Source organism: Zootoca vivipara, chromosome 13 (assembly GCF_963506605.1).
Source record: "Zootoca vivipara chromosome 13, rZooViv1.1, whole genome shotgun sequence".
Classification (NCBI taxonomy): Eukaryota; Metazoa; Chordata; class Lepidosauria; order Squamata; family Lacertidae; genus Zootoca; species Zootoca vivipara.
This window is the reverse complement of record NC_083288.1, coordinates 37,803,169-37,822,372: the sequence shown is the minus strand read 5'-3', so window position 1 is coordinate 37,822,372 and position 19,204 is coordinate 37,803,169. Positions and strand designations below refer to the sequence as shown.

General features: G+C 48.6%; 1 protein-coding gene across 1 annotated transcript; it reads left to right on the top strand.

Annotated features, from left to right (window-relative positions):
• The first annotated feature begins 2,923 nt into the window (after positions 1-2,923).
• Positions 2,924-18,936, top strand: CORO1A (coronin 1A). The gene is made up of 11 exons (XM_035135016.2): positions 2,924-3,039; positions 4,216-4,418; positions 9,849-9,971; positions 11,839-11,968; positions 12,090-12,274; positions 13,948-14,067; positions 15,556-15,660; positions 15,987-16,132; positions 16,824-16,881; positions 17,755-17,970; positions 18,131-18,936. The coding sequence occupies exons 2-11, from the start codon at positions 4,221-4,223 to the stop codon at positions 18,233-18,235; spliced, it is 1,386 nt and encodes a 461-aa protein (XP_034990907.2). The 5' UTR covers positions 2,924-3,039; positions 4,216-4,220; the 3' UTR covers positions 18,236-18,936.
• Positions 18,937-19,204: the final 268 nt, after the last annotated feature.

The following is a 19,204-nucleotide window of genomic DNA, read 5'->3' as shown; positions in this document are numbered from 1 at the left end:
TCTGTGGAAGCAAACATCAGGCCGTCTTACTAGGCAGCAGATTTCTCCAGAAAGCAACTTGGATAGCCCCTGCCCTGTGAGAAAACCCTGCACCTCTAATTTTTCCTCTGTCTGCTCAGTCCAGCTGCAAAAATGGATGTTTCTCCCTCAGGCTGTGTACACATTGCTGTTTACTCCATCTCCAGTGTGCCGCGAGTGTTTGAAGCTGAGTACATGTGACGCGGGTGGCGCTGTGGGTTAAACCACAGAGCCCAGGGCTTGCCGATCAGAAGGTCGGCAGTTCAAATCCCTGTGACGGGGTGAGCTCCCATTGCTAGGTCCCTGCTCCTGCCAACCTAGCAGTTTGAAAGCACAAAGTGCAAGTAGATGAATCGGTACTGCTCCGGCGGGAAGGTAAACGGCGTTTCCGTGCGCTGCTCTGGTTTGCCAGAAGCGGCTTAGTCATGCTGGCCACATGACCCGGAAGCTGTACGCCGGCTCCCTCGGCCAATAAAGTGAGATGAGTGCCGCAACCCCACAGTCGTCCACAACTGGACCTAATGGTCAGGGGTACCTTTACCTTTACATGTGGTGTTAGCTAGAACTCTCGTGCATCCTGTAGTTTATTGAGAAAAACTCTGGTTTGGTGTGTTTTCTCTCAAACCAGCTGCCATCTGATTTGAAAACGTAAGCCACATTCACTTCACAGTTAAGGAGGTGTGTACATTTGAGCTGTTGCACATGCACACTGCTGACAGCCTTGTGAAGTGGATATGGGGTTGCACACACGGGGGAAACCAAACAGGTCCTGTCTTTTGGGTTATGATACCCCCTTCCCCTTTCTAGTTGTGTACAGTAACATGCCCCTCCTTATTTAACTTATATGCAGAATTCATCATGCCAAAGGCTGGACTGGATGAATCCCAAGTCGGAATTAAGATTGCCGGAAGAAATATCAACAACCTCAGATATGCTGATGACACAACCTTGATGGCAGAAAGTGAGGAGGAATTAAAGAACATTTTAATAAGGGTGAAAGAGGAGAGTGCAAAATATGGTCTGAAGCTCAACATCAAAAAGAACTAAGATCATGGCCACTGGTCCCATCACCTCCTGGCAAATAGAAGGGGAAGAAATGGAGGCAGTGAGAGATTTTACGTTCTTTGGTTCCATGATCACTGTAGATGGTGACAGCAGTCACGAAATTAAAAGACGCCTGCTTCTTGGGAGAAAGGCAATGACAAACTTAGACAGCATCTTAAAAAGCAGAGACATCACCTTGCCGACAAAGGTCCATAGAGTTCAAGCTATGGTTTTCCCAGTAGTGATGTATGGAATTGAGAGCTGGACCATAAACAAGGCTGATCACTGAAGAATTGATGCTTTTGAATTATGGTGCTGGAGGAGACTCCTGAGAGTCCCATGGACTGCAAGAAGATCAAACCTATCAATTCTGAAGGAAATCAGCCCTGAGTGCTCACTGGAAGGACAGATCGTGAAGCTGAGGCTCCAATACTTTGGCCACCTCATGAGAATCATAGAATCATAGAGTTGGAAGAGACCACAAGGGCCATCCAGTCCAACCCCCTGCCAAGCAGGAAACACCATCAAAGCATTCTTGACAGAGCCTCTGCTTAAAGACCTCCAAAGAAGGAGACTCCACCACACTCCTTGGTAGCAAATTCCACTGCCGAACAGCTCTTACTGTCAGGAAGTTCTTCCTGACAGAAGTCCAGAGAAGACTCCCTGGAAAAGACCCTGATGCTGGGAAAGATTGAGGGCACAAGGAGAAGGGGACGACAGAGAACGAGATGGTTGGACAGTGTTCTTGAAGCTACCAACATGAGTCTGACCAAACTGCGGGAGGCAGTAGAAGACAGGAATGCCTGGCATGCTCTGGTCCATGGGGTCACGAAGAGTTGGACATGACTAAACGACTAAACAACAACAGCAGCAGCAGCAGCAGCAACAACAACAACAACAACATGCAAATGCAACTTGGAAGTGTGTACGTGTGTGTGTGGCCTCGCTGCATTATAAGCCCCTGGTGTGTACATAGCCTCACACACACACCAGTTCTAGGCACATTTACTCAGAAATAAGCCCCACTGTGTAATATAGAGCTTTCCACGAGTTAAGTGTGCGTAGGATTTGCTGCTACAGTCTTCCAAGAACTGAATTTAGGTGAATTGCCCATTCAGGGGACCACCCCCAGCCATAAAAGAATATTAGTATTTTATTTTGTTGCAAAACCTTGGGCTCTCAGCGGGTGACACTTGGGGACAATCTTGTAGTGATATAGATCTGTTTGCTGGAGTTCGCCAACAAACTCACAGTACATGCCTTCAGAGCCACAAGGCTTAGAAACTTGGGGATTTATTTAAAAATGAAAGCATTGCTTTTTAAGGACCTGGATTCTGCTCCTGTACAACCTTCTACATTTTGGGCTACTGTGGAATCAAGGGCATGGATGCAGCCTTGCTTATTACTAAAGCCTATGCAATGAAGCAAAGTATACAAAGGCATGTGCACAAATTTTTAGAAAGATAAAGCAGGTAGCAGCTAACATGCTAGCTATCCGATTAACAGCTAACATGCTATCCGATTAAAATTTTACCAAAAAGCCGCTGGGCTGTGGCGAACTGTTCCTTCAGGCAGGAGCGAACAGACCTGTGCAGCCTGCAACCTTTCCGAATAGTTGTTTTAACAAGGCATCCCTTCCAAACCGTTTGGCGATCTTGCGTGTCTCTGTTTAGCGCAAACGTATCAGCAATTCTCTGTAACGTTCAGGATGAAGAATATGTACGGAGAGGAAATGAGATGGGGGAGCGAGCGAGCGACCTGAAGATGGATGCTCTGTGTATGTGTGTCTGTTTGTGTGCAGGGCGAGATATGACAAGCACAGCCTCTGCGCTCCCTGCTTTACGCACACTGAGCGCTGGCCCTTTAAGAGACCAGCCCTCCTCGCTCTGACAGTTCCAGGGCGATGGCTCTGTTAAAAAGCTCTGAGCAGCTTCATCTCCAATTCATTGTGTGGTGCATCTGCAAAAGAGGCTGCAGGTGAGTTTGGGGCTGGGGGGGCTAAGCGAAAGGACCTTCCGGTTGGGAGGGGGAGATGGCAGTGAATTGGGGAGGGGACTTTTGCTGGCAGAGCACTGGGGAGGGGGGGCTCTTGTATTGATCATTTTATGCCTGAAGCACTTTTCAACGTGCAAAACACTGCATGTTGAATGTTCCTCCTTTAATACCTAATTCACAGGACCCTGTGATGGAGGTCACAAAATTTACTGTTCCCATTTTAAAGCACGGGAAACGAACACTTAAAAAAAAACTCTTGTGGATTAATCTGTGCTCAGGATTTTGCTGTATTTAGAATTTTCTTTGCAGGTCACATTGGCTAGCAACCCTCGGAGTATGATGTGTCTGTTGTCCCCTGCGCCCAGGCATGGTGCCATAGATTGAGTGTTGGTTTTAGGTCAGATAGTCCTGGTTTCAAATGCTCCCGCTCCCACCCCCCACCCCCGATGAAGTGAAATCGGTGACTGTGGGCACATTTTTATCCTCAGCCAAACCCACCTCACAGGATTGTTGTGAGGATAAAATACAAGCACATATATATCATCCTTGGAAGAAGAATGGCATGCAGAGCTGACAAATGCGTGAATGCGACGGGTACAAAAAAATTGCCTTCCCTTTCCTGCTTGGCTTTGTTGCTTGGGTAATCTAAAGAGTTTGGCGCCTTTCAAACCAAATCATGCTCATTGGGGGAGCAAATATGGACTTATCGGGAGCTTATTTCTGACAGGCATGGGATCGGGCTGCATATACCACTCATTTGAAATGTGCAGACATCTCCAGAAAGGGCTGCCTGCACAGGGCTTGTGGAACTGCCTGCCACTCCTGATCTTTCCCAGAATCTGAATGCTGTTCTGGTTGGGGTGTTTGTGGGGCATCAAGTGTGGTTTTGCTGGTTGGGGGAGCTTGCCAGGGCAAGGAGCTAGGGTGCACAACCTTCAATTATGTGTGACTTTGAAACGGTGGCATCAGGGGCCATGGCTAAGATCAGACTTCCTAACTCCAAGGCTGCTATATTGTCTGAGATATAAATACTGGGTTGAGGGGTCTGGCGACTCTCACCAGTGCTTACGGGACTAGGAAATTGACCCTGGGACCATTGTGATTTGATGCCCTCCAACAGTGTACAAGTGAAACTCTTTTTTGTTTTTGGTTTTGCAGGAACCATGAGCCGTAAAGTCGTGAGGTCCAGTAAATTCCGCCATGTCTACGGACAGCCGGTCAAGGCCGACCAGTGTTACGATGACATCCGTGTGTCCCAGATGACGTGGGATGGGAATTTTTGCTCTGTCAACCCCAAATTCCTGGCCATCGTTGTGGAAGCTAGTGGCGGAGGAGCCTTCCTGGTCTTGCCATTGTCCAAGGTATGTGAGCCACTCTCTGGAAAGATGGCCTTTCTAGAATCTCCCGACCCCCATGGACCTCAGCCCTCATCTCAACCCCTTTCAGCCCAGCCACCCCCAACCGACAGCTACATGCATGAATCTTAACTCTGAGGTCTCTCCCCCCCCCCCGTGTGTGTCTTTCCGGGGTGGTACTCTGAAGATGGCGCAGAGGAGGAGGGGCGGGGAACTTGTGAAACTGCCGAAACGACAGATCTCTTTCGACAGGTTTTTTGTTTTGCCTTAAATGGCCTGAAGTTTGAACCTGCTGCGGAAATGGGGCCTTGAGAAAGAGGAAGTGGGTTTGGGGCAGGCAGAGAGGGGAAGGAAATCGGGAGAGCGCTTGGTAACTAATGAAGCTCTCTCGGCCTGCTCTGTGCCCCAGTTCCATGCTCCCCTTAACTCGCTCCCCTTTACTGCCACCCCAAAAACCCAGGAGTCCTGGCTCTCATCACTCCCCTTTGCACCATTCCCCAGAAATGGAAGCCAACAAGTGATGGATTAAGCTTTTCTCTAGGCCTCACATGCTTTCCAGTTCTTCCAGTGAAACCAATTGCCATTGTTAGATGTCTGGCTTCCGTCTGATCCCCATCCCCTCCTGTTTGGTTGGGGCATTTTCTATCTTTTTGTCACATTTGAGGTCTTGGTAGGTTAATGCTTCTGACAGTGCACCTGTACTTCTCAATGTGTGTGGGTTTGAGTGTTTCATTCTGGTCACAACACACTCAAGGACCCGTCCTCCAAAACAAAACAAAACACTTCTCCATTTTTTATTTGGCCACTAAGTTGAGGCTCAAAGCTGAGGCTGGGCCTCCTTGCCCCTCCACACTTTCCTCCGCGACGATCTTGTGTTTGCCCCTAGGACACAAGTGTCTCATGACTCCAGCGTGATATGGGAAAGAGGAGCGGATTCACACGCCTGAGAGCGACAAAATGGAGGAGAGGGGAGGAGGGGAAGTGCGAGAGGGAAGCCATGTGAGCGTTGCTGATCCCAGTGAGGCTGATCCCCTTTCCAGCGGGGCAAATAGCCCTTGACGTTGGCCCATTGTTCCTTATTTGGTTGCTGGGCACCCACCCAGGTTGCGGTTCCAGCCCATTTATTGGGTGGACAGGACAAGCAAATGTCCTGGTGGTCACAAGCAGAAGAAACTCGGTTCCAGCAGAAGAGATAGGGAGGGAGACAGATTGCAGAGCTGGTATTTACAGCGTGCAGAAGGCTGCAGTGGCCTTTGGGACATATGGCACAAATCCAAGTGTGAATGGCTAACTTAAGCCCAATAAGGCTGATCAAACAACAGAGGCTGGTCCATTAGAGCAAATGGGGCACAGCTCCACCAACTTCTCAGTTTGCCCTCAGCCAATCACTACTTGTCTGCCTTCTTATTGACAGCCAGGCTGGGGGTGGAACTGCATGCCATTGGCTCTGGCGCCACCTACTGTCAGCTCCCCTGCCGTCTGCCCTGCTAAGCCCAATGGGCACCAAGCAGCACTGTGGTCAAATCTTGGTACAGTGGAATCTCGGTTTACGAACACAATCTGTTCCATGGAAGCGTTCGTAAATGGGAGGCATTCGGTCCCCGAAGGCACGCTTTTGCGCATGCGCGAAGGCTCGAAGCACCGATAGAGCACTTCTGCGCACGCACGCGCTGTGCATATCACTTCTGAGCATGCGCGAGCTGCGCAGATCGCTTCGCAGAAGTGATCTGCGCATCCGACACCACGGAACCCAGATGTAAACACTTTAAGGTCCGCAGCGTTCATAAACGGAGGCGTTCATAAACAGAGGGAGTTGTAAACCGAGGTTCCACTGTATTCCCCAAACTGTGGGTCACAGACCGTTGAAAGGGTAGCCCAGGGTTGCAAGATCCTTTTTTAAAATAAATTTTATGAAGGTTTATAGAGAAAAATACAAAATTTATCCTCCCCTTAAAACCAAAAAATAAAATCTTCTCCCCTCCCTAAAAACATAAAGGGGGGGAAAGAGAAGAAATAGAGAAAGAAATAACAAAAGAAAGAGGTTAAAAGAGGGAAATGGGTGGTTTTTGTTGTTGTTTAGTTGTTTAGTCGTGTCCAACTCTTCGTGACCCCATGGACCAGAGCAAGCCAGGCACTCCTGTCTTCCACTGCCTCCCACAGTTTGGTCACTCATGTTGGTAGCTTCGAGAACACTGTCCAACCATCACGTCCTCTGTCGTCCCCTTCTCCTTGTGCCCTCCATCTTTCCCAACATCAGGGTCTTTTCCAGGGAGTCTTCTTTTCTCATGAGGTGGCCAAAGTATTGGAGCCTCAGCTTCAGGATCTGTCCTTCCGGTGAGCATTCAGGGCTGATTTCCTAAAGGCAGCCAGGCCTGCTGTTGTGCCTTTCATAGCAGGCTGATGCCAGGAAGCGGAGGTTTTCACAGCATGGAGATAAACGTGATCACTTGCTACTGTGATTCAGCTTGCGAAGAAGCGGTGCCAAAATTGAATAGATAAAAATAGCCGAGGGTGGCAGTGATATCTGCAGATCAACCTTTCATTCAAGGCGCAGGAGCAGGAGCTGGTTGAAACGTTGACAACTCTGCAATTTTTTCAGACTGAAAGTGGAGTTGTGTGGTTTTGGGGGGAGGAGAATTGGTGGCAAATGTGTCTCTGTTTGTATGCAAAGGAGCTAAAGAAGGAAGGGAAGTATTGAAGCTGGGTGGGTGGCAAAGAAGTAGAAAAGGAGAACTTGGCAAGGAGGGTTGCTAAAATCCAGCCACCCAGTCATTGGCACTTGGGACAGGGCCTGACAACCGGCAATTTGTCTACTGCCATCGCCTCTTCTCTTAGCTGGCTCCTGGGGCAAAAAGGTTATTTCTTCAGTGCTTGGTCAAAGAGCTCTCCAAGCAGCATGCAGATAAAATTGTACACGAAACGCAGCTAAAACCCACAAATCATTTAAAAGCAAATATGCAGCAAGCTATCACCATTAGAAAAACCCCTGAAGATAAAAGCCTTAAAACTTTAAACAAAGATAGGTTTTAAGAGAAACAATCTTGTCGGCTCCTAAGCTTTTTGAAAAGTGATTGCACTCCTGCAAATCAGGGTGGGGCCAGTGTCAGGGGGCACCACTGCTGTGGACCCCCAGACCCCCCTGGCACTCTTCCTTGCGGCTGTTACTCAATCCTCATTTGCCCTCCCCTCCAAGAGTGAGGAACTCCAACTGCATCTTCCACTTGCCTTGCCTGTTTGTTCCACAGCTGGGACTGATGGGAATTGTGGTCCAATATGTCTGGAAGGCACCAGCTTGCGGAAGGCTGTTCCGAGGAACAGCTGTGCCGTTTGTCCCGCAAGGAGAGGGCGAGCGATTGGGACGCGGCGACAATGGCAAGAGGTTGGCCGCGCAAATGGGGGCGACTCTGGAGATCTGTGGGCCAAATCTCACCCCTCAAAATTCTAGAGCAGGCACTGCATCATGGCAGAAAAGTAATATGCTTAATCTTCGTACTGTAATATGTTTAATCTCTACAAGCAGGGGATAAGGGAACCTAGGTCCTGCCCCCGACGTTATCGAACTCCAACTCCCATCAGCCCCAGTCAGCATGGCAAGTTGCCAGGGATAATGGGAATTGTAGTCCAGAATTGTCAAGAGGGCCACACAGGGTTCTACATCTCAGCTCTAAAGTCTGAGAAACCCAGATCTGGATTGGAGAGCCACCACCGGAATGAGTTACAGCAGAGTTGGGGCCTTACCTGGAACGCACCCCCCCAACTCTGCTTGAAACTTGAGCCTGTGCCATCTGCCAACACTGGAGAGCAGTTGAGAACAATTTCTGCCTGCTGTTAAGTCAGGGAAGGCAGCCAAGACCTGCCAGGAAGAAGGGGGAACTAGGCTGGCAAGTCAGCACTGGGGGAACGTTGGAGTCTAGGACTCCTAGTTCCTCCTTGCCGTTATAGATATGCTTGTGTTGCGGCGAGCTCCTTCTGGATTTCCAAACCTTTGCATGGTTTGTGGAATCTCCTACGTGTCTACGGTTAGAGCTGGGGGGGGGGCAGGTAGTTTGCGTAATGTGGTTTATTGCAGGCCCATAACCAGAGGGGGAGACCGTGCTTTAGTTTCATTGAGAGGCACTGGAAATAAACACCGTTCATTTGTGGGATTTTAACTGCCTTTTGTGAATTAATTGGTTCTCCAACTTTTTTTTTCTCTGGGCCACACTTTCAGTGTCACAACAAAAAAGTTATTAGTAAGAAATACATTGGGAAACAAAATGAAACAACTCCTAGCTGTTGTTGGCATCTGTCCATCTGGAGAAACAATGGAGTGTGCCTCTCAGGGTGAAGTCAAACGGCTGTATTAGCAGCACCAAAGTAGATACTGTTTCTGGTTGTATATCCAAAAAAATCATTTTGATGCTATACTCAGTGGCTTAGCCCCCCCCCCAAAAAAAATGTAAAGGGGAAAAAACCTGGATGTACATTTCAAAAATATAAGATAAAAATAAAAAATAAAACAAAACCTACATACAGCAAATGGCTTTAGATACCTATTACAGTGGAACCTCAGTTTATGAACACCTCGGTTTACGAATTTTCGGTTTACGAAGTCTGCGGACCCATCTGGAACGGATTACGTAATTCACTTTCCATTACTTTCAATGGGAAAGTTCGCTTCAGTTTATGAACGCTTCAGTTTATGAACAGACTTCCGGAACCAATTACACCCATGCTTCGGGTTAAGTATGCTTCAGGTTGAGTACTCCACGGACCCGTCTGGAACGGATTAATCCACTTTCCATTACTTTCAATGGGAAAGTTCGCTTCAGTTTATGAACGCTTCAGTTTATTAACAGATTTCCGGAACCAATTGTGTTCATAAACTGAGGTACCACTGTAGGTCCATAAATTACCATATAGCATATATTCAATACAAAAACAGTGACATTTTGTTGTTGACAAAGGACAGCTGGACATATAAAGGGCCCCATTACCTTCAGTAGCTTAGGGCCTCATCAATATACTATATTACTGAATATATTACTGAATTGTTTAAATGTTTCTTTGATTGTCCTTGAATATTCCTTGCCATCCACTCCTGCATGGAGTACCACACCCTTTGAGAACTACTGACCTGGGACAACCCCCAAAATCTGGATGTCTGCAAAAGTTCAGGGTTGTTTTCATTATTTATGTAATCATAAGAAAAGGACCCTTCCGTTGTAAATGAGTCTTTTATGTCTCAATCTCTTTGTCGGCCACTTTCTCTACTGGGGCCAGCTGCCAAACTCTATTAAGTCAATTAGATATGGGTGCCCCTTTCAGGTTTTCCCCCAGGCTTATCACAAGTCTAGCTGCTGGCAATAAGTAAGAGATTTAAAGTATTGGCTTTTTGACCCTGAAATATATCCAGTCAAACTCACTTGGCCCTCTCTCCCCTCCTCCTTTTTGCAGACTGGCCGCCTGGATAAGGCGGCCCCGGTGGTCTCGGGGCACACAGCCCCCGTACTGGATGTGGAGTGGTGCCCCCACAATGACCACATCATTGCCAGTGGATCTGAGGACTGCAGCGTTATGGTGAGTGGGAGCAGCGAGGCTCCTTTGCCAAGAGCAGGGCAGAAGGAGACAAGTGGGTGGGGCTTAGAGGGAGATGTTCGGGGAGGAGCTTAGGATGCTTCCAGACAGGGGATGAGGGTTTTTTTTTACCCTCCCCTTTGTCACTCCACCCCTCCCCTGCACTCAGGAAGCTGGGGAGAAAAGGCATGGGATGGGTAGGCAGATACAAAGGGAATAGGGTGGAACACATAGAATGATAGAATCACAGAAGGGACCTTGAGGACCATATTGTCTGCCCCCTGAAATGCAGGAAGATGCAGCTGTACCTTACGGGGATTGAGCCTGCAACCTTGGCGTTACCAGCACCACACCATAGCCAACTACCCTGTTTCTCATATTTTAAGACATACCCATAAAATAAGCCATAGCAGGATTTTTAAGCATTCAAGGAATATAAGCCATACCCCGAAAATAAGACATAGTGATAGGCGCAGTAGCAATGCCGGCTGCGGCAGGAGGAGGAGGAAAAAATAAGACATCCCTTGAAAATAAGCCATAGTGTGTTTTTTTGAGGAAAAAATAAATATAAGACATGTCTTATAATATGAGAAACACGGTATATGGACGCGGGTGGCGCTGTGGTCTAAACCACTGAGCCTCTTGGGCTTGCCGATCAGAAGGTTGGCAGTTCAAATCCCCACAACGGGGTGAGCTCCCATTGCTTGGTCCCAGCTCCTGCCAACCTAGCAGTTTGAAAGCATACCCAGTACAAGCAGATAAATAGGTACCGCTGCGGCGGGAAGGTAAATGGCGTTTTCATGCGCTCTGGTTTCCGTCACGGTGTTCCATTGCGCCAGAAGCAGTTTAGTCATGCTGGCCACATGACCTGGAAAGCTGTCTGTGGGCAAACGCTGGCTCCCTCGGCCTGAAGTGAGATGAGCACCGCAACCCCAGAGTTGTCTGCGACTGGACTTAACTGTCGGGGTCCTTTACCTTATAGCCAACTATCCATGAAAGGGTTCCAAAAGTCAAGGGGGTGGGTCTTCAAGGGGGAGATAAAGTGTTGTCTTCAACTAACTTTTATTCATAGTAAAAGGTGAAGGGACCCCTGACCCTTAGGTCTAGTCGTGACCGACTCTGGGGTTGCGGCGCTCATCTCGCATTATTGGCCGAGGGAGCCAGCGTACAGCTTCCAGGTCATGTGGCCAGCATGACAAAGCCGCTTCTGGCGAGCCAGAGCGGCACACAGAAACGCTGTTTACCTTCCCACTGTAGCGGTTCCTATTTATCTACTTGCATTTTGAGGTGCTTTCGAACTGCTAGGTTGGCAGGAGCTGAGACCAAGCAACGGGAGCTCACCCCGTCGCAGGGATTCGAACCGCCGACCTTCTGATCAGCAAGCCCTAGGCTCTGTGGTTTAACCCACAGCGCCACCTGTGTCATAGTAGACCCATTGAAATGTATGGATCTGTCAATGGCCATAATCAAGTTAGATCCATTGATTTCAGCGGCTGTTCCCCGAGTGAAAGTTGAAAACAACCCAAAGGTCACCTAGAAAAGAATTCATCTGGCAGGTGAGAAGGGCTGTCCCCCTTGTTAGGATTTATTCCCACCCCCTGCAAGCCCAGATAAATAGCAATGGCACAGTGCAATAATTCAAGGGGTGCGCCTTAAAAGCTTCTCTGACACCCCAGGGGGTGTTTCTCACCCAGATCACACACACTGGCAAACATATAGCCCCCAACAGGCCATTTCCTGGTTTGCTTATGGGTCTGGCTGCCCCTGCAGATGGGCAAAAGTGGAGGGGATACAGGCATGGCTGGGAGCGACGGAGGGGGATGCTTCTTGCTCCCAATGTCCTCCATTCTCTTTGGTGGCTTGCTTTCAGGTCTGGGCAGTGCCTGAAACCGGCCTCGTGAGGTCCTTGAGCGATCCTCTGGTGACCCTCGAAGGCCACTCCAAGCGGGTGGGGATTGTTGCGTGGCACCCGACGGCGCAGAACCTCCTGCTGAGCGCAGGTAATGAGCAGCAGGTGTGCGGGCTCACAGAGGCGGCGCACTCACAATCTGGCTGGGGTGCAACCCTCTCTCCCTTCCATTGCCGGTCCTTTGTTATTGATGGCCTTGCTGTCTTTTGCAGGCTGTGACAATGCAGTGATGGTCTGGGACGTGGGGGTCGGGCAGGCGGCCCTCTCCATGGACGAGATGCACCCAGATGCCATTTACAGCGCGGCCTGGAACCAGGACGGGTCGCTGCTGTGCACGGCCTGCCGGGACAAACGCGTCCGGGTGTTCGACCCGCGAGCGGGAGGCGCCGTTGCCAACGTAAGTACAAGCTGGGGAAGTCTGTGTCCTGCAGTAGCAGGAGGGGCAAATCTAGATCAATATACAAGACCAAGTGAATAATTCCCTAACTAAAACTAGCTAAAGGTCCCTCTGGCCCAGCATTTGATCTGCCAACAGCAGAATCTCACAAGGCAGGGCCAGATGAAGTTAGCTGCCCCCTGTTGCTTGATCTGGGAATCAGAGGTCCCACAGCTTATATCAGGCTTCCTCACACTCGGCCCTCCTCCAGATGTTTTTGGCCTGCAACTCCCATGATCCTTAGCTAGCAGGACCAGTGGTCAGGGATGATGGGAATTGTAGCCTCAAAACATCTGGAGGGCCAAGTTTGAGGACGCCTGGCTTATATGCAGACTTCCTTCTTAACTCCCACACAGAATATATTTTTTTTTGTTCTCAACAGCTTTTTATTGAATTTTCCAAAAAAGAAGTGATAACAAAGCCAAAACAAGCTAAAGAATAATACTGTATTGGCCCAAATATAAGCCGCTCCCTTAAAATTCCGCAGTACTCACACCCGTTCCATTTTACCGTATGTCTGTTTCAGCAGTGATATCGTAACAGCCATTTTGTAAGGTGCCGAATTTAAGCCACACTTAAACTCTTTTCGCGGTCAGAATTTGGGGGGGGGGAAGTGAGGCTTATATTCAGGCCAATACGGTAAATCAATACCGGTACTAGTCCAACCCCATGCAAAATCATATAAAATACTTACAGTGATCTTGATTTTCTGACAGTGCCACTCCATCAGCAGTAGGTAGCAGTAGGGGGGGGGGGACACCCAATGTTTGCAGAAGTACAAACAAACAAACAAACACTTTAGGGGAATACACCAGAAAGACTTCCCCCTCCCAGGTAGTGTAATTAGGACTGAGCATGCTCAGTGGGCACGGAATGCTGACTGGCGACAACCCGGGATGGGATGGGATGGGATGGAGGGTCTAGAAGCCAGTGGCAACATCTTGTCGAAGGCTCCACTTTGTCAAAGCTTATTGGCCACCTATAGAAACATCACCCATGACTCTGCCTCGTGCTTTAAGGGGGGGGGCATCTCGGATTGCGGCCGTTGCAACGTCTTCAATGGCCGTAAGTTGATTAAGCAGGGAGAGATGCTTCATTGGGTATCTGGTGGCAACCCATTTAACTAGAGAGCTCTGAATTTGTAAAGCTGTGAGCAAGGGACAACCATTGGGCATGGCAGGGAGGAAATGAGGCATCCCCTGTCTCCCTAGCGAGTGGCAATTTATAGGTGTGGGCGGAGCCTACCTGGAATAAAGGTAAAGGACCATTAGGTCCAGTCGCAGACGACTTACTGTCCGCAGAAAGTTTTTCAGGGTCATGTGGGCAGCATGACAAAGCCACTTCTGGCGAACCAGAGCAGCACACGGAAACGCCGTTTACCTTCCCGCCGGAGCGGTCCCTATTTATCTACTTGCATTTTGACGTGCTTTCGAACTGCTAGGTTGGCAGGAGCTGGGACCGAGCAACGGGAGCTCACCCCGTCACAGGGATTCGAACCACCGACCTTCTGATCGGCAAGCCCTAGGCTCTGTGGTTTAACCCGCAGCGCCACCCGCATCCCCTACCTGGAATAGGTGTGGCTAAAGTGTTGGCTTTATCTGATGCTTCCTCGTGTCTCTTCTTCCCACCAACAGGAGCTGCCCCGCCCACACGAGGGCTCACGTCCTGTCCGGGCTATTACTGTGAATGACGGAAAGCTCTTTACAACGGGCTTCAGCCGCATGAGTGAGCGTCAGGTGGCGCTGTGGGACCTGGTGAGAAGAAAGGAGGGTTGTCCTCTCCGATTGTCAGGATGTGTATCTTTTGTTGCCATAAAGGAGAAGGGGAAACCCACCCCTACTTCAAGGGAGGCTTGCTAATAAAAGGATATACCTATATTATTGGGGCATTACACCGTCACCTGAGCCCTCCTCCTCTACATAATTAAACAAAGAAAACCTTTTAAAAGACAAGTACAGTAGTACACGTTTCAGATTCCAAAAGAGCAGTGGGCATGTTGGTTTGTTGCAGTGAAAACGACGAGGTGTCTTGTGGCACCTCAAAGGCCACTAACGGCCTTTAAGCTTTTGTTGACTGCAGTCCCCACAGATGCAGCAGCAAATTAGCAGTCAGATACACACACACACACACACACACACACACACACACACACACGATTTGGGGAATTGTGTGCATTATCACATGTACTCTAGTTAGTGCTCATTAGTTTCTTTTGAACAAGATTGTTGAATAATGTAGCATTTATTTTGCACTTTTGCTTGCTTATAAAGCATGTGGTTCCCATTAATTTTGTCAGCAGTTCTGACAAAAATCTCTGTAAAATAGACCAGCTGTTATGCCCACATTACAGACTGAATGTTGGTACCGAGGCTGCTGACCTAAAACCGCCTTTTTCTGCTGGAAATGTCTCCTAATTGAGAGTTCAGTCTCTTCAGGGCTATTTTTCTGGAAAAAGAGGTGCCAGAATTCACCATGAATGCTTATTATCTTATAATGGCCATGGCACCCAACTGAGAGATGTTGGAAGCTAGTTCTAGCTGGAAAAAAGCCCTGAGTCTCTTGTTACAGGTCTCTTGGCTACTGTACTATGAGCTTGCAACCATGGGTCATCTCCAGTCTAGTCGTCCTCAGTGTAGACCTACTGATTACTGAAGTTAATACATGTGGCTAATTTACGCTCCTTAATCTCAATGAGTTGAGAAGGGGCCAGCAAACATTTTCAGCCGGGGGCCAGTCCACTGTCCCTCAGACCTTGTGGGGGGGCGGACGGACTATATTTTGCAGGGGGGGGGGATGAACGAATTCCTATGCCCCACAAATAACCCAGAGATGCATTTTAAATAAAAGCACACATTCTACTCATGTAAAAACACCAGGCAGGCCCCACAAATAACCCAGAGATGCATTTTAAATAAAAGGGCACATTCTACTCATGTAAAAACACACTGATTCCCGGACCATCCGCGGGCCGGATTCAGAAGGCGATTGGGCTGAATCCGGCCCCTGGGCCTTAGTTTGCCTACCCCTGGAGTGGAGCCTTGCTGGATAAAACCCCATGTTTTGTGGTTCGAGAACCCCTTCATCCAGCGATGGGGATACCTACCACATGAGAATATATGCTTCTCCTGCATAAGCAGAATTGCCTTCAACTTGGGATTTCTAGTCCTGAAGCCTCTCTTCCTCCTTGGACTCTTGGGCCCACCCACTTAAATTTAACTTGCTATCTCACTTTTACTCTGCAGAGGAAACCTGAGGAGCCCTTAACCCTCCAGGAGCTAGACACAAGCAGTGGAGTCCTTCTGCCTTACTATGATCCAGACACCAACGTGGTTTACCTGACCGGCAAGGTGAGCCCTGGATGGATGGGGCTGTCGGTATTTAGAAGCAGAACTGTGGAGGAGGGAGCCGTTCACGATTTCTGTGATGCTAATTGAGGGGATTGTGGTGATCTGCTAGAGAGAAGAGCGCAGGGGGGAGCTTGAAACCAACATTTCAAGAGAGGACGAGGGGGACAGAAACTTCTTCTAAAGAGAGGGCAGAATTTCGCATCCTTCACTGGAATTGTTAGAAAGGGCATCTCAGCTCACAGGGAGGAAGAGGGGGGTTTACAGTTGGGAAAGCTCTGGAATGCCGAGGATGAATCAAACCCTTGTATTTACCTGCGTTGTTGCAGGGAGACAGCAGCATCCGTTACTTTGAGCTCACGGGAGAGGCGCCCTTTGTGCACTACTTATCCATGTTCGCCTCCAAGGAGTCGCAGCGAGGAGGAGGCTGGATGCCCAAGCGAGGCTTGGATGTCAGCAAGTGCGAGATTGCCAGGTATTTTGTGAATGCGTTCGTGTCTCTTCCTCTTCCCACCCCGCACCCAAAGGAGGGCATTCCCGGTCCCTTTCCTCCTGCCTCTTTTTATCCTCCCAACACCCTACCAGGTAAACTTAGCTGCCCCGTTGCCTTCTATTTGTTGATGGACTGCAACTCCCATCATCCCTGATCATCGGCCATGCTGACTTGGGGCTGATGGGAGCTGCAGTCCAACAACATCCACAGGGACACAGGTTATCCATTCCTGGGTTAAGAAATAGTAACTGGCCCAGTGAGCTTCATAGTTGGGTGAGGATTTGAATCCCCATTTTGCTAGTCCTGGTCTGAAACACCTATCCACCGTCCCTCCAGATGTTTTGGACTACAACTCCCATCAGCCCAGCCAGTACCATGTTGTGTCAATGCTTCTCTAACCACTGCACCACCCTTCCTCCTTGATCAAGGCAAAAACAAAACACCTTGGATTATTGGGCTTTAGTTTAGGCAGGCATCCCCAAACTTTGGCCCTCCAGATGTTTTGGCCTACAATCCCATGATCCCTAGCTAACAGGACCAGTGGTCGGGGAAGATGGGAATTGTAGTCCAAAACATCTGGAGGGCCAAAGTTTGGGGATGCCTGGTTTAGGGGCACTCATCTCCCTCCCCTCCAAGGCTCATCCTTACCAGAAGTGTTTCTTGCCTCTCCCAGGTTTTACAAGCTCCACGAGAGGAAATGTGAACCCATTGCAATGACTGTGCCTCGGAAGGTAAGCGGAGATTCTTGGCTTCTGTAAATCGTGGAGGATGGGGAGATCCACAGTGTGTCTTTGCAGAAACTCAACTTCTGTTCAAAGGCAAAATTTGCATTTATTGCTCCACCCACTTTTGTCTCTGGTCCCTCCCACCTCTAGCATGTGGCTCCTCAAAGGCTTCCCAGAGGGGAATGTGGCCCCTAAATAATTCTCTAGCCTTGTTCTATGTAATTGAGGCATCCATTTCACCCCATTGACATACAGGTGAAACTTTGAAAATTATTTATTTCAGTAACGCAACTTAAAAGGTGAAACCAATATATGAGATAGATGCATGACATGCAAAGCAAGATATGTCAAACCTTTATTTATTGTAATTGTAATTATTTGTCGTTATGGCGAGTCAATTATAAATGGAATGTAATCAATTAAATGTAATAGCGATGTTTATTTTTGTATTATTGTAACTATTTGTTTTATTACTGTGGAATTTCCAAAAGAAAGCATTTGTCAATATTAAAAGGGAAATAAAAAATAATAAGTTGCATTACTGAAATAAATGCACTTTTCGACGATATTCTAATTTTATGAGTTTCACCTGTATGAGTTTGGATTTGTTCTTCTCAACTTTTCATAAACAACTTTGGTGTTTTTCTTTTCTTTTCTTTCAAGCGGTATGTAAATGCCATGAAATAAATAAAAATAAATGAAGTTTGGAGGGACTCTTTCAGGAATCTCTTGACAGAAGGGTGGACAGAGAGGCCCAGGAGGAGTCCCCCTGAGGGAGAGGAACGGCTGCTCTCTCTTCCCATTAACAGAGTGGGAGCTCCCTTTTAGATCGATCTGCCCCTTCTGTTCAGCCTGTGTCTTTGTGTCCCTTCTCTGCAGTCAGACTTGTTCCAAGAGGACCTGTATCCTGACACAGCTGGCCCAGATGCTGCCCTGACCTCCCAAGAGTGGCTGTCGGGGAAGAACACCAGCCCCATTCTCATCTCCCTCAAGGACGGCTACACACCCCAGAAGACTAGAGAGTTCAAGGTCAACCAGACCCTCCTTCAAGGGCCCAGAAGAAGCCAACATTCCCACGAAGGGACAGCGCCAGGGGTAAGAAGGGGAAAGAGCCCAAGATCTAGATTACGGGCCACCCCCAGAGCAGAGCCAGTGGGTCTGGGCCCGAGGGGCATCAGAATAAGGGACAGAGTCAGAGCTGGAAGAACCAGTTGCTGTGGGTCAGAACTGAAGCTTGTGTTGTGTTTCCCCACAGAGTCCAGCTCTGGAGCAGCTCTCGGAGGACCTGAAGCGGCTTCAAGCCACGGTCTCAGAACAGGAACGGCGCATCTCAGAGCTGGAGCAGATTGTGAAGAAATAGCACCTGCCTTTCCACTGCCACCCAACCAATAGCTGTTCTCCATCGGTCATACTGGACTTTGTTTCATTGGTCTTTTTTAAACCCTTCAGTTTTTTAATGGGTGGATCCTCAGGGCATTATTAAACACCACCCACCCCCAAACTCAGGGCAGAAAGTCAGCCTGCCAGCTCCAAATGGGCTTTGCTTTTGGCTAGCCAGGTTCCACCTGCTGCCTTGATTCTGCCTGGGCAGCACTAAGCTCACCCTCTTGCCAAGTTCTTGCACGCCAGTCACCTCTCTGCCCCCACGACCTGCTGACGCCCTTCTCCGCGTTGCCTCCCAGCTCCCAGATTAGATGCATGGCACCATGTTGCTGCCTCCTCTGAGAAAACCCACCTCCAGGATTTTTGTAGAAGTACTGTAGGACCATCTTCCTGCTTCTTGAGGGCAGTGGTTTTGCCTCACGTTTTAACCAGGGCTGCAATGTTTCACTGACAGTCAGTTGAACATTTTGGGTAACTTAGGCCGGGGTTCATCTCTATTGGCCAGCAACTCGCAGGGGGTGGGGAGAGTAAGTACTTCTTTTTAAAAAGCAGGTAGAAAGGGCTCTCTTAGACAAAACATTCCCTCCTGTGTGTGAGAAGGGAAATATCTTTTTAAGATGTATGCTGCAACAACCGCAAGTGTGCATTACCTAATAAAGTACGCTTGTTTCTTTAGAAGTATTGTCATATGCAAGTTTATATGAACTCACAACGATCAATCAAGTTTTCTTATATTGTGTGGCAGTACTAGTAGGGTTTGCCTAGTACTTATTTTTAACCTCTTCTTAAACATCACGGACGGAGACCTCCTCCAGAAAGGTGGGCTAGAAATTAATAATACCAAGTGGCCTGACCTCCCTGTCCCCTCAATCCAGAATGCAATCAGATAATACAAGCTCAACTTTTAAGCACCCAGAGGACAGCAAACACAATCAAAACCCTACCA

What these genes read in the sequence shown, in the direction of transcription:
- CORO1A (XM_035135016.2), top strand. Translation starts at nt 4,221, where the DNA reads ATGAGCCGTAAAGTCGTGAGGTCCAGTAAATTCCGCCATGTCTACGGA. An exon ending in AGGTGGCGCTGTGGGACCTG is followed by an intron (nt 14,068 to 15,555) that starts GTGAGAAGAAAG and finishes TTTACTCTGCAG; the next exon opens with AGGAAACCTGAGGAGCCCTT. An exon ending in AGCAAGTGCGAGATTGCCAG is followed by an intron (nt 16,133 to 16,823) that starts GTATTTTGTGAA and finishes TGCCTCTCCCAG; the next exon opens with GTTTTACAAGCTCCACGAGA.